The sequence below is a fragment of the Neoarius graeffei genome, chromosome 12, assembly GCF_027579695.1.
Source record: "Neoarius graeffei isolate fNeoGra1 chromosome 12, fNeoGra1.pri, whole genome shotgun sequence".
Classification (NCBI taxonomy): Eukaryota; Metazoa; Chordata; class Actinopteri; order Siluriformes; family Ariidae; genus Neoarius; species Neoarius graeffei.
In genome coordinates, this window is record NC_083580.1 from 33,068,158 (window position 1) to 33,081,882 (window position 13,725).

Sequence of the window (13,725 nt, forward strand, 5' to 3'; positions counted from 1 at the left end):
TTAGTGCAGCCCTGGGCACCATTGCTCATATCATTCTCTTCATAGACTAGAAAATGTTATGGGAGTCAAGGGAATGGCCCTCTCTTGGCTCAGGTCTCATTTAACTGATCATTATCAATTTGTTGATGCAAATGAGTATTTTTTCTATGCATACTAAGGTAAAGTTTGGTGTTCCACAAGGTTCTGTCTTAGGTCCACTGCTTTTTTCTTTATACAGGTTACCTCTGGGTAATATTATGTGTAAGCATCATATTAGCTTCCACTGTTATGCTGATGACAGCCTGATGAGAGACAACAGCTTAATAAAATTGAGGAATGTGTGAAGGACATTAGACACTGGATGCTTATCAACTTCCTTCTACTTAACTCTGACAAGACAGAAGTACTTTTATTAGAACCACCAGCAGCTAGAAGCAAGCTTTCTGATTACAGAGTAACCTTGGATGGCCTTTCTGTTTCTTCACATGCTTACTTAGATCAAAAGGTGCAGGCTATCTGTTGGTACCTTATATAGTGAAGGATACATCAGGGGGTAGAGCCTTTTCTTACAAAGTCCCATAGCTATGGAATAGCCTTCCAAGTCATGTTCGGGACACAGACACAGTCTTAACGTTTAAATATTAGCTGAAAACATACCTTTTTCATCAAGGCTTTTGTTAATAGCTTTTTATTAGGTAAGGGAGTAGATCTGGACATCGCTCAGGCATAGTGCACTTTGGTAAACTGGGATGGATGTTGTCCCCCCCAAGTGTTCATTCAGGTTTGTTGACAGTGGGGTGGCTGGCCGCTTTATGTCCCAGGGCTCCCTCATGTCTGTGTTACCTTCTGGCTCTCCCCTTTTAGTTATGCTGTCACAGTTAGTCTTGCCGGAGTCCCTGCTTGCACTCAGTGCAAAATATATAGTGTTCTTAACCATTAGATGACAACGAGCATACCTAACGACCTGTGTTCTCTCTCTCGCCATCTCTCCCTGCTCTCTCCCTCTCTCTGTCTCTGTCGAATTACATGTCAATCCTGAGACACCAGTGATGCTGGCCTCTCCTGTTCTTCAGACCTGCCTGATCCATCCTGATGCCCTACTTCTTGCTGGAGTCTCATCACATCGCTCCTGCGGGGGCTGGCCCTATTTGGACAGTCGAAAGACACACTTAGAAGATGGCTCTGGACACTTAATTTTCTATGATGACTGAGGACTACAATTGACAACTTTAGGACTGCAGTTGTCATGAACAGCTTTGCACTCAAGTCTCCATCAATGAACAGTTGATAACCAACAAAATGGACTTAAGGTGGATACTATAAAACATTTTCTGGTTCTACAATTGCAATTTGTTATATAATATAATATAATATATAAACACAGTGAGAAAAGCAAGTTATTTATAACCATGCTATCTTTTATCACCCAAATGAGGATGGATTCCCTTTGGGTCTGGTTCCTCTCAAGGTTTCTTCCTATGTCATTTGAGGGAGTTTTTCCTTCCCACTGTCAAGCCTTGGGCTTGATCATTAAGGATACATTTATTTCAGGATAAAATTAGTTCATATGTTTTAAGTCTATCTTTCTGTCAAGCTGCTTTGTGATAAGGTCTGTTGTGAAAAGCATGATACAAATAAACTGACTTAACACACACAAACACTATTGTACTATGTGATCTGTATGTACCTCGGCTGTGGAGCTCAGAAGTGAGCTGCCTCTCCAGACTCTCTCTCATTTCACGTTCTCTGTACAGCTCCATCTTGAGCTCTTTCCTCTCCTGCTGCACCTGTTTCTCCTGCACACGTGCATTGTCCACTGCCACCTTTAGCAGGCCCTGCACCACATAAAACGCACTGCTTCAATACACAGTAAAGAAAGTTTAACATGCCACTTTCAACAATGTGTAAATGTATATCAGCACAGATGTGACTTTATAAAATGGTACACTGTCTTGCAAAAGTATTCATCCCCCTTGGTGTTTGTTCTGTTTTGTTGCATTACAAGCTGGAATTAAAATTGATTTTTGGGGGGTTAGCACCATTTGATTTACACAACATGCCTACTACTATAAAAATGCAATTTTTTTTTTTATTGTGACACGAACAATAATTAAGATGAAAAAACAAACCTGGAGTGTGCATAGGTATTCACCCCCTTTCATATGAAACCCCTAAATAAGAGCTGGTCCAACCAATTAAATGTCATAAGTCACATAATTAATTGATTAAGATCCACCTGTGTTCAGTCAAAGTGTCACATGATCTGACACATGATATCTGTATAAAATCAACTTGTTCTGGAAGGACCCTGTCTGCAACACTACAAAGCAAGCAACATGAGCACTACCGAGGAGCACTCTAAACAGGTCAGAGACAAAGTTGTGGAGAAGTATGGATCAGGGTTGGGTTCTAAAAAATATCCCAAACTTGAATATCCCAGGGAGCACCATTATAAATCCATTATAGGAAAATGAAAAGAATATGCCACCACTACAAACCAGACAAGAGAAGGCCACCCACCAAAACTCTCAGACCAGGCAAGGAGGGCATTAATCAGACATGCAACAAAGACACCAAAGATAACACTGAAGGAATTGCAAAGATCCACAGTGGGGATGGGAGTATCTGTCCATAGGAACACTTTAAGCCATACACTCCACAGAGTGGGGCTTTCTGGAAGAGTAGCCAGAAAAAAGCTATTACTTAAGAAACCACATTTGGAGTTTGCCCAACAGCATGTGGCAGAATCCCCAAACACATGGAAGAATATTCTCTGGTCAAGGGAAATGCCATGTGTGGTGCAAACCCATCACCCTGAGAACACCCTTCCTACAGTGAAGCATGGTGGTGGCAGCATCATGCTGTGGAGATGTTTTTCATCTGCAAGGACAGCAAAGATGGTCATGATTGAAGGAAAGATAGCTGGCACTAAATACAGGGCAATGCTGGAGGAAAACCTGTTTGAGTCAGCCAGAGGTTTGAGACGGGGATGAAGGTTCACGTTCCAGCAGGATGACGACCCTAAACATACTGGTAAAGCTACACTGGAGTGATTTAAAGGGAAACATGCAAGTCCAGACCACAATCCAAATGAGAAACTGTGGCATAACTTGAAGATTGCTGTACACCAACACAACCCATCTAACTTGGAGTTGGAGCAGTTTTGCCTTGAGGAATGGGCAAAAATCCCAGTGGCTAGATGCACTAAGCTAATAGAGACATACCCCAAGAAACTTGCAGCTGTAATTGCAGCAAAAGGTGGCTCCACAAAGTTTGGGGGTGAATACCTATGCACACTCCAGATTTCTAGGTTTTTTCCCCCTCATCTTAATTACTGTTTCCACCTTTAAAAGTGGTAGCCATGTTGTGTAAATCAAATGGTGCTAACCCCCACAAAAACCCATTTTAATTCCTGCTTGTAATGTGACTAACAGAACAAAACACCAAGGGGGATGAATACTTTTGCAAGATGCATACATACACACAATCACACTGTCCACTTTATTAGGAACACCTGTACATCTGCACATTCATACAATTATCTAATCAGCAGCACACAATGCAAAAAAATCATCAGTAGTTCAGATTCACATCAGGAAGAAAAAAAAGTGCAGTCTCTGTGACTATCATAGCATGGATGCTGGTCCCACATGTGCTTATTTGAATATTTCAGAAACTGCTGATCTTCTGGGAATTTCTCTCTCTCACACACACACACACACACACACTAGAGTTAAAGGTCATAGCTAAGGGTCAGAGGTGGAACGTAGAATATCAACTTTATTTTCCAGAAGAACGACCCAAAAAGCTAATTCAATCTTCCTGGTTTCTAATTTGCACCCTAAAATTTAATAAAACTTAAAATATACTGGTTTGCGCAAGTTCCAAAGGTTTGTTTACATCTCACTTATGCGTACTTTTACCACCAGGGGACAGTCGTCGTGACATCATTCAAGCCAAACAGGCTGGGAGCAGTTCTGTGTTTACTTGCAAACAGAGCACACGTGTATGGAGTTTGGTCGTGAGAAGTTGTGTAAAATGTCTGAAAGCGATAGCGATTTTGAAGTAGGAACTCTCCAAATTGAATATCGAGAGGTGAAACCATATACGCATGAACCTATGGCTGTTGCGAAGCAATCGGTGAATGTGGCTCACTGGTTTGACCGTGCGGCCTCGGAATCGGACAGCGACTCTGCCAACTGTGATCACGGTGACCCCGGACCTCAACAAGACTCACGCCCAAACGATTTATCCTGGTAATTATGATAAATTCTTACTTTCATCGTAATACTAAATAAGAGCCCTTCTGAAGAATAATTAAACCGCCTTCCCTAGTGGATATAGGTAACGATTACTTGACAGTGCCTGCCACATTAGCCTGCCATCCATGGCATTATACTACAACCCCAATTCCAAAAAAGTTGGGATAAAGTACAAATTGTAAATAAAAACGGAATGCAATAATTTACAAATCTCACAAACTGATATTGTATTCACAATAGAACATGGACAACATATCAAATGTTGAAAGTGAGACATTTTGAAATTTCATGCCAAATATTGGCTCATTTGAAATTTCATGACAGCAACACATCTCAAAAAAGTTGGGACAGGGGCAATAAGAGGCTGGAAAAGTTAAAAGGTACAAAAAAGGAACAGCTGGAGGACCAAATTGCAACTCATTAGGTCAATTGGCAATAGGTCATTAACATGACTGGGTATAAAAAGAGCATCTTGGAGTGGCAGTGGCTCTCAGAAGTAAAGATGGGAAGAGGATCACCAATCCCCCTAATTCTGCGCCGACAAATAGTGGAGCAATATCAGAAAGGAGTTCGACAGTGTAAAATTGCAAAGAGTTTGACATATAATCATCTACAGTGGATAATATCATCAAAAGATTCAGAGAATCTGGAAGAATCTCTGTGCGTAAGGGTCAAGGCCGGAAAACCATACTGGGTGCCCGTGATCTTCGGGCCCTTAGACGGCACTGCATCACATACAGGCATTCTTCTGTATTGGAAATCACAAAATGGGCTCAGGAATATTTCCAGAGAACATTATCTGTGAACACAATTCACCATGCCATCCGCCGTTGCCAGCTAAAACTCTATAGTTCAAAGAAGAAGCCGTATCTAAACATGATCCAGAAGCACAGACGTCGTCTCTGGGCCAAGGCTCATTTAAAATGGACTGTGGCAAAGTGGAAAACTGTTCTGTGGTCAGACGAATCAAAATTTGAAGTTCTTTATGGAAATCAGGGACGCAGTGTCACTCGGACTAAAGAGGAGAAGGACGACCCAAGTTGTTATCAGCGCTCAGTTCAGAAGCCTGTGTCTCTGATGATATGGGGTTGCATTAGTGCATGTAGCATGGGCAGCTTACACATCTGGAAAGACACCATCAATGCTGAAAGGTATATCCAGGTTCTAGAGCAACATATGCTCCCATCTAGTCGATGTCTCTTTCAGGGAAGACCTTGCATTTTCCAACATGACAATGCCAAACCACATACTGCATCAATTACAGCATCATGGCTGCATAGAAGAAGGGTCCGGGTACTGAACTGGCCAGCCTGCAGTCCAGATCTTTCACCCATAGAAAACATTTGGCGCATCATAAAACGGAAGATACGACAAAAAAGACCTAAGACAGTTGAGCAACTAGAATCCTACATTAGACAAGAATGGGTTAACATTCCTATCCCTAAACTTGAGCAACTTGTCTCCTCAGTCCCCAGACGTTTACAGACTGTTGTAAAGAGAAAAAGGGATGTCTCACAGTGGTAAACATGGCCTTGTCCCAACTTTTTTGAGATGTGTTGTTGTCATGAAATTTAAAATTACCTAATTTTTCTCTTTAAATGATACATTTTCTCAGTTTAAACATTTGATATGTCATCTATGTTCTATTCTGAATAAAATATGGAATTTTGAAACTTCCACATCATTGCATTCCATTTTTATTTACAATTTGTACTTTGTCCCAACTTTTTTGGAATCGGGGTTGTATTTATAACCTACTCTAAGCGAGGAAATATCCCTTTTGTCTCATTTCCACAATGATTGTACAGGATCCCTCTTGACTTGTCAATTGCAAGCAAAAGTAAAAATGTTTACCTCCAATCTTCTTTTTGCTTGAGTGTTGCTGGTCCATTTCTTCTTTGACTGCTTGATTTTGTGTTCAAATTTTGTCGGGACAGCATCAGGTTTGAGCCTTCTCTGTCCGACACAGACACCTAAACTCTCCAACAGATGGGGATTCTTCAAAAAGTGATCGGAGCACAGAGTGGTGTATTTACCTGGCTGCCAACCCTCTTGCTTCATGTGCACAATCCACTCTCTCCACCTATTCTCCTCTCTCGGTAAAAGATAAAAACTTCTTCCTGAACCGGTCCCATTGTTACAGTTCACTGCACCACAATAAGGCATGTTTTTTCTTTGGAAATTCACGAATGGACGTCTGCACTCAAGCTGAATGGCAATGCAAATAAACGGAAGTGGACTCAACTCAAGTGATTTGTTTTTCTTGAATGAAGTCACGTGCCGAGTGGTCATGAAAATTGCTGAGCAGAAATTCACCACGATCTGTGCTAACTTATTTTAATTATTACTTAAACAATACTTCTTGGGACCAGAAGAAAATTACAGAGGGTTTAACATATAAAAGTTTCAAATGTGCATAAATTTAAAACCTTTGCCTATGACCTTTTAATATAGAATTGTGGGGAAAAAAATTTATTACCTGGTCCTCTTCCAGTCTTCAACTGTCCAGTTTTGGTGAGTTTTTGTGTATATATATACACACACACACACACACACACACACACACACACACACACACACACACACACGTACATATTCTAACCCTTCTTTATGTTGGGCAGTGAAGAACTTGGAGACAGGTGCGACAGCTTAAGTGTGCTTTATTTTTACTCTCACTTTTCAGTGACCATGAGCGCACGCACACACATATATTGAGGAACTCAGCTCTCTCTCTTTCATTACTGGCTATCTGCTGGTTCAACCTGACTCCTCTCTGTTTACAGTCAATGCTTAACCACCCCCTTGCTGTCACATACCCCCACCACCCGACTCAGGCCGGGGAGCCATTTGGCCTGCAGCTGACTACCCCTCAGCTGGAGAGGTAATCTGCCACCACTATCTGCATTCCCGGCCTGTTGACCACCTCGAATTTAAAGGACTGAAGGGTCAGATACCAAAGAGTGATCCGTGCGCTGGCATCATTCATGCGGTGGAGCCACTGGAGCAGGACATGGTTGGAATAGAGGGAGAACATGCATGCTAGCAAGTAGGACTGGAGAGTGAGGACCACTCACTTGATGGCCAAAAACTCCTTCTCTACAATGCTGTACTTTGACTCTCGCATCGAGAGCTTGCGGCTGATATACAATTCCAAAAAAGGTTGAACATTGTGTAAAATGTAAATAAAAACAGGATTTTTGCTCATTCTTTTTGACCTATATTCAATTGAATACAATACAAAAGACAAGCCATTTAATGTTCAAACTGATAAACCTTTTTGTTTTTTTGAAAATATTCACTCATTCTGAATCCAATGCCTGCAACACATTCCAAAAAAGTTGGGGCAGGGGCAACAACAGAATAGGAAAGCTGTAGAATACTCATTAACTACCTGTTTAGAACATTCTACAGGTAAACAGGTGAATTGGTTATTGCAAAGGCTCATTTGTTCACAAGCAAGGATGGAGTGAGGTTCACCACTTGAGCTGCAGGTGAAAAACTGCATGGACAAATAGTCCAACAAGGTTTAAAAAATAAATAAATAAATAAATAAATACACAAAACCACCCTCACACACACCATTTCTCAATGTACAAATGCAAGGAATGTAGGGATTTAACCACTCTCTATCATACCATCAAAAGATTCAGAGAATTCAGGGAAATCGCTGCACATCAGGGGAATGGCCAAAACCCAACATTAAACATCCACGATCTTTGATCCCTCAGATGGCACTACATTAAAAACTGACATGATTGTACAAAGGACATTACTATATGGGCTCAGGAACACTTCAGGAAACCACAGTCACTGAACACAGTTTGTTGCTATATCTACCATGCAAAATGAAACACCATCTAACAATATCCAGAAATGCTGCCCAATTCTCTGGGCATGAGGTCATCTGAGATACTGTAGACTGACACAAAGTGGCAACGTGTGCTGTGGTCTGACAACAACAACTTTATTCATTACATGTACACTTGTGAAATTCCTCTCTGTATTTAACCCATCTGAAGCAGTGCACACACACACAGTAGTGGGCAGCTATGCTACAGCACCTGGGGAGCAGTTGGGGGTTAGGTGCCTTGTTCAAGGGCACTTCAGCCCAAGGCCACCCCATCCACCCATCCATTATCTGTAGATGTTTATCTTGTTCTACAGGGTGGCAGACAAGCTGGAGCCTATCCCAGCAGACTATGGGCGAGAGGGGGGTACACCCTGGACAAGTCATCAGGTTATCGCAGGGCTGACACATAGACACAACCATTCACACTCACGTTCACACCTATGGTCAATTTAGAGCCACCAATTAACCTAACCTGCATGTCTTTGGACTGTGGGGGAAACTGGAGCACCTGGAGGAAATCCATGCAGACATGGGGAGAGCATGGAAACTCCACACAGAAAGGCCCTTGCCAGCTGCTGGGCTCAAACCTAGGACCTTCTTGCTGTGAGGTGACTGTGCTAACCACTACACCACCGTGCCACCCCCAAGGCTGCCCCATGTTAATCTAATTGCAAGTCCATGATTCAAATTGTTTTTGGCAATCATGGACGTTGTGTCCTCTAGGCTAAAGGGGAAAAGGACCATCCAAATTGTTACCAGTACAAAGTTCAAAAGCAAGCATCTATGAAGGTTTGGGGGCATATTACTGCCCATGGCATGGGTAACTTGCACATCTGTGAAGGCACCATTCATGTTGAAAAGTACATACAGGTTTTGGAGCAACATATGCAGCCAGATGACATCTTTTTCAGGGATGTCCCTGATTTTTCCAACACCACAAAGACAAGCCACATTCTGCATGTTACAACAGTGTGGCTTTGTAGTAACAGAGTGGGGGTACTAAACTGTCTGCCTCTCACTGAAAATGTGTGACACATTATGAAGCAGAAAATATGACAATGGTGACCCCAGACTGTTGAGCAACTGAAGTCGTATATAAAGCAAGAATGGGAAAGAATTTCACTTTCAAAACTTCAGCAAATTAAGTCAACTCTACAAATTAGTGTCCTCAGTTCCCAAATGCTGACTGAATATTATTAAAAGAAAACATGATGTAACACAGTGGTAAAAATGCCCCTGTCCCAACTTGTTTGGAACATGTTGCAGGCATCAAAAAACAGAATGAGTATATATTTACAACTGTATCATATTCAATTGAATACAGGTTGAAAAGGATTTCCAAACCATTGCATTTCAGTGTTTTTTACACAGCATCTCAATTTTGTTTTTGGAACTGGGGTTATATAGATGAATATACATGTGTGTGCATGCATGCACGCAGTGTGTGTGTACTATTATGTTTTTTTTTTAATATTCATTTATATGAGAGAGTTTGGTTCCAAAACACTATAAATCCACTGTAATAAACTTGTATGTTCTTTACCAAAAATTGATAGCATGAAAACCACCATTTTCTTTTTGAAACGTCAATATATCACGGAGGTTGTAATAACATTAAACATACAAATCTAGATTGATTTCTTAAAATTTTATTTAAAAAAATGATTCCCCCCCAAATGCAATATATCCATGACTTTTTTTTCCCAAAAAATGCTATAAATCCATTACAACAATAAAAACAAATTTGTGTGAAATATAACTCAAAACAAGAAGTAAAACTGATCTACACATGTCCTTCGTTACCGAGGTTGACTGTCTTGTGTTTGAGTTGAGGCCTATCAGACCCACTCAGGATCTGCAGTAACATTGGCAATTGTTGCATTGGAAAATGCTTGGAGCAGCTGTTGAGTGTCGGTCACGTGCACGCTGATATTCTTGCTGGCGCAGCTCTTCTACGGCTGACGTGGCCTTCCTCAACAGTCCTCGCCATTTGACTCTCTGGAGTGCCTCTTCCTCCCAGGTATCATACGGAATGCCTGTTCTCTTCATATGCTGCTTTAAGACATCTTTGAAATGCAATTTTTGTCCTCCATGGCTCCTTTTTCCTTGGCGCAGTTCCAAGGAGAACACAGCTTTTGGCAGTCTGCTGTTGGCCATCTGATGTACATGCTCTGCCCAGCAAAGCTGTGACATGATTATTAGTGCTTCAACACTGTGTGTGCATGGCGCAGTACCTCAACATCTGGGATATGATCTTGCCACTTGATGTTGAGGATGGAGCGTAGGTGGCAAAGCTGGAGTCTTGTCAGAGCCTTGATGTGTCTGCAGTAAAGAGTGGTGCACTTGATGTAATAGAGTAGGCAAGGGAGGACTGCAGCTGAGTAAACCTTCACTTTGGTTTTTGTGCGGATGTCATGACAGCTCTAGAGTCTCTTATGTAGCTCACCATAGGCCTTCATGACGGACTGGATCCTCCTTTCCACTTCCAGATCTGTGGAGTTGGTGTTTGTGACGGTGCTGCCCAGGTAAACGAAAGACTCTGTTGTCTTCAGTGGTTCATCATGGACCATAATCATCTCTGGCAGTTCAGTGGATATTGGATGAGGCTGGTAGAGCAGCTCGGTCTTGGATATGTTGATCTTTAGACCATACATATCAGCTGCAAAGGAGAAACGATCCACAATCTGCTGCAAAACAAGAAGTAAAACTGATCTACACATATGACACAGTCTCTGAACTTGGACTACATCCTATATTGCACCACAGATTTTCACAAATTACATTCATCATACAATCTACAGTCATCTGTTTTACACACAAAGCTCTGAGGAACAATCACCAATCCAGTCAGATGTTTACACAGAAACTTTATTATTTATATATTAAAAAAAACACCCCAACCCACCTTTTTATTCTGAATAAATTTAGAAGTTTGGACACCTTGTACAGCATGTCACAGGGGAGCTCCCCATGTGTGAAGCAAAGCTCCATATGAAGAGAATATGGTCATGCATCAACCTGATTTTTGATGGCTTTTGCAACTGTAGTTTACCTGATCATCAGTGCAAGGCAATGTATGTCATAAGGTCCTGGTCATGCTATTGGTCTCAATTACATTGCACAAGGGGTAAAATTGAAATATCCTTGTATGTAACCCAGTACTATACTTTTTGATTTCCTAATAACCTGAAGTTAAATCACAGGGAGTGAGAGCTTAATGGGACCTAGTGCACATTATTCAGGCATCTGAAAGGGGCAGAGCCTTTTCTTACAAAGCCCCACAGTTATGGAACAGCCTTCCAAGTAATGTTCGGGAATCAGACACAGTCTCAGCATTTAAGTCTAGGCTGAAAACATATCTGTTTAGTCAAGCCTTTTGTTAATGGTGTTTATGAGGTAAAGGAGTAGATCTGGAGGGTCCTCAGACATAGAGTGTTTTGGTAAACTGGGATGTATGGATGCTGTCAGTCCCCACTTGCTTGCTCACTCGAGTTTGTTGACGGTGTAGTGGCTGGCTGCTTTATGTCCCGGGGCTCCCTCATGCCTGTGTTACCTTCTGGCTCTCTCCTTTTAGTTATGCTGTCATAGTTAGTTGCCGGAGTCCCTGCTTGTACTCGGTGCAATATGTATACTGCTCCTACTTATTCAGGTGACATTGGGCATACCTAACAACCTGTGTTTTCTTTCCCTCCCCCCCACCCCAAATCTGTCCCTCTGAGTTACATGGAGTCAACAGGAAATCTTTTGGTGGAGAGGGTGGAGACCTCGACTGGCTATCGTAGCCTGCAGGGAATCGGCCGTCAGACATTCTGTCACATGTTCCAGACCTGGTGAAATGTAACTGAATTGTCTTGGCCAGCCCTAAGGGTCCCATCTGCATCTCATCATTGTTGAGGAGTGTGCTCCCATCACCCAATCAAGCATCCAGCCAGAGCAGGTCATGATATTTTTTACCATATTAACATGCCATTGTTGTGTGTTATGCCCGATGTAAAGACTCTCGTCTCTGCGAGTCTACCACACAGATTTAATACTTGTCATTTTTAGGGCATACCTAACAACCTGTGTTTTCTTTCTCTCTCTCTTCCCCCCCCCCCCCAATCTGTCCCTCTGAGTTACATGTTGATCCTGGGATTGAGATGCTGGCCTCTTCTGCCCCTCGGACCTGCTTGATCCATCCTGGTGCCCTGTGTCTAGTCGGAGTTTTATCGCACTGCTCCTGTGAAGGACGGCCCCATGAGGACAGTTGAGGGTTATACCTGTTAAAACTGTTAATATTATAGTCAGGCTGTCTGTTGTTGCCCAAATGAGGATGGGTTCCCTTTTGAGTCTGGTTCCTCTCGAGGTTTCTTCCTCATGTCGTCTGAGGGAGTTTTTCCTTGCCACTGTCGCCACAGGCTTGCTCATTGGGGATAGATTAGTGATAAAATTAGCTCATGTTTTAAGTCGTTCAAATTCTGTAAAGCTGCTTTGCGACAATGTTTATTGTTAAAAGCGCTATACAAATAAACTTGATTTGATTTGAATGAAGAAACAAGAAGGCTCTTCTGCTTCAAAATAAGGTGGTGTAAACTCAGTGTTTCTAAAATTCACTTTACCTAGGCTTGTCAATGACCCAAGCAAGGTAAACACATTTTCCTTGTGGCAAAACTAGAAAATTTCAGCAGAATCGAAACACCGGTTAAAGAGGCAATCGAAATCTGTATGTGACAAATGTTTACGGAAAATAGTTGATTGAACTTTAGCCAAAGGGCACATCTTAAAATTCTTAGTATTTCAGAAGTCTGTGCATTACACATACACACACACACACACACATATATATATATATATATATATATATATATATATATATATATATATATATATATATATATATATGTTAGACTCAGCCTTCTCAGAGAGCATTTTGAATGACTCCAGTTTTTACCTGTTGGGACACAGTAGCCTACTAGAAATAACTTAGTCATTTACAGAAGGTAAAAAGAAGCCAAGCCAAGAAGCCTTTGTCACACGTACACTCAAGCACAGACTTAAACACACAGTGAAATTCCTCCTCTGCATTTAACCCATCTGAAGCAGTGAACACACAAGTGAGCAATGAGCATACCCAGAGCAGTGGGCATCTATGCTACAGTGCTTGGAGAGCAGTTGTGGGTTAGGTGCCTTGCTCAAGGGCACTTTAGCCCAACTTCAGGCCATGGCTGCCCCATGTTAACCTAATTGTGTGTCTTTGAACTGTGGGGGAAACCAGAGCACCCAGAGGAAACCCATGCAGACTCCACACAGAAAGGCTCCCATCAGCCCTGTCTGGTCTTGAACCCAGAACCTTCTTGCTGTGAGGTGACAATGCTAACCACTACATTACCGTGCCACCCAAAATGCCCAGAAAATGTCACATACAGAACCATGGGTTTGCATTGCATCTGGTGAGACTGACATTCAACATGCAGAGTGAACCTTATGACACATTTAAACTATCAACTGGTAGTAGTCCAACCAACAAGAAATGCAGAGGCTATGCCAAACAGGCAAAAGTTATGAACAGTTCCTATTTGGTCCTATATCTACATGCAACACAGCATATGGCCAAATGGGAGGCTTTGGGTGACTGGTCACCTGGAAATAGATCAG

General features: G+C 41.9%; 1 protein-coding gene across 1 annotated transcript in view; it reads right to left on the bottom strand.

Moving 5' to 3' along the window:
- Positions 1-13,725, bottom strand: part of dacha (dachshund a) — a 954,430-nt gene that overhangs the window by 72,961 nt on the left and 867,744 nt on the right. The window contains exon 9 of the mRNA XM_060935796.1: positions 1,667-1,814. Within this exon, the coding sequence (XP_060791779.1) occupies positions 1,667-1,814 (148 nt within the window). The remainder of the gene's footprint in view (positions 1-1,666; positions 1,815-13,725) is intronic.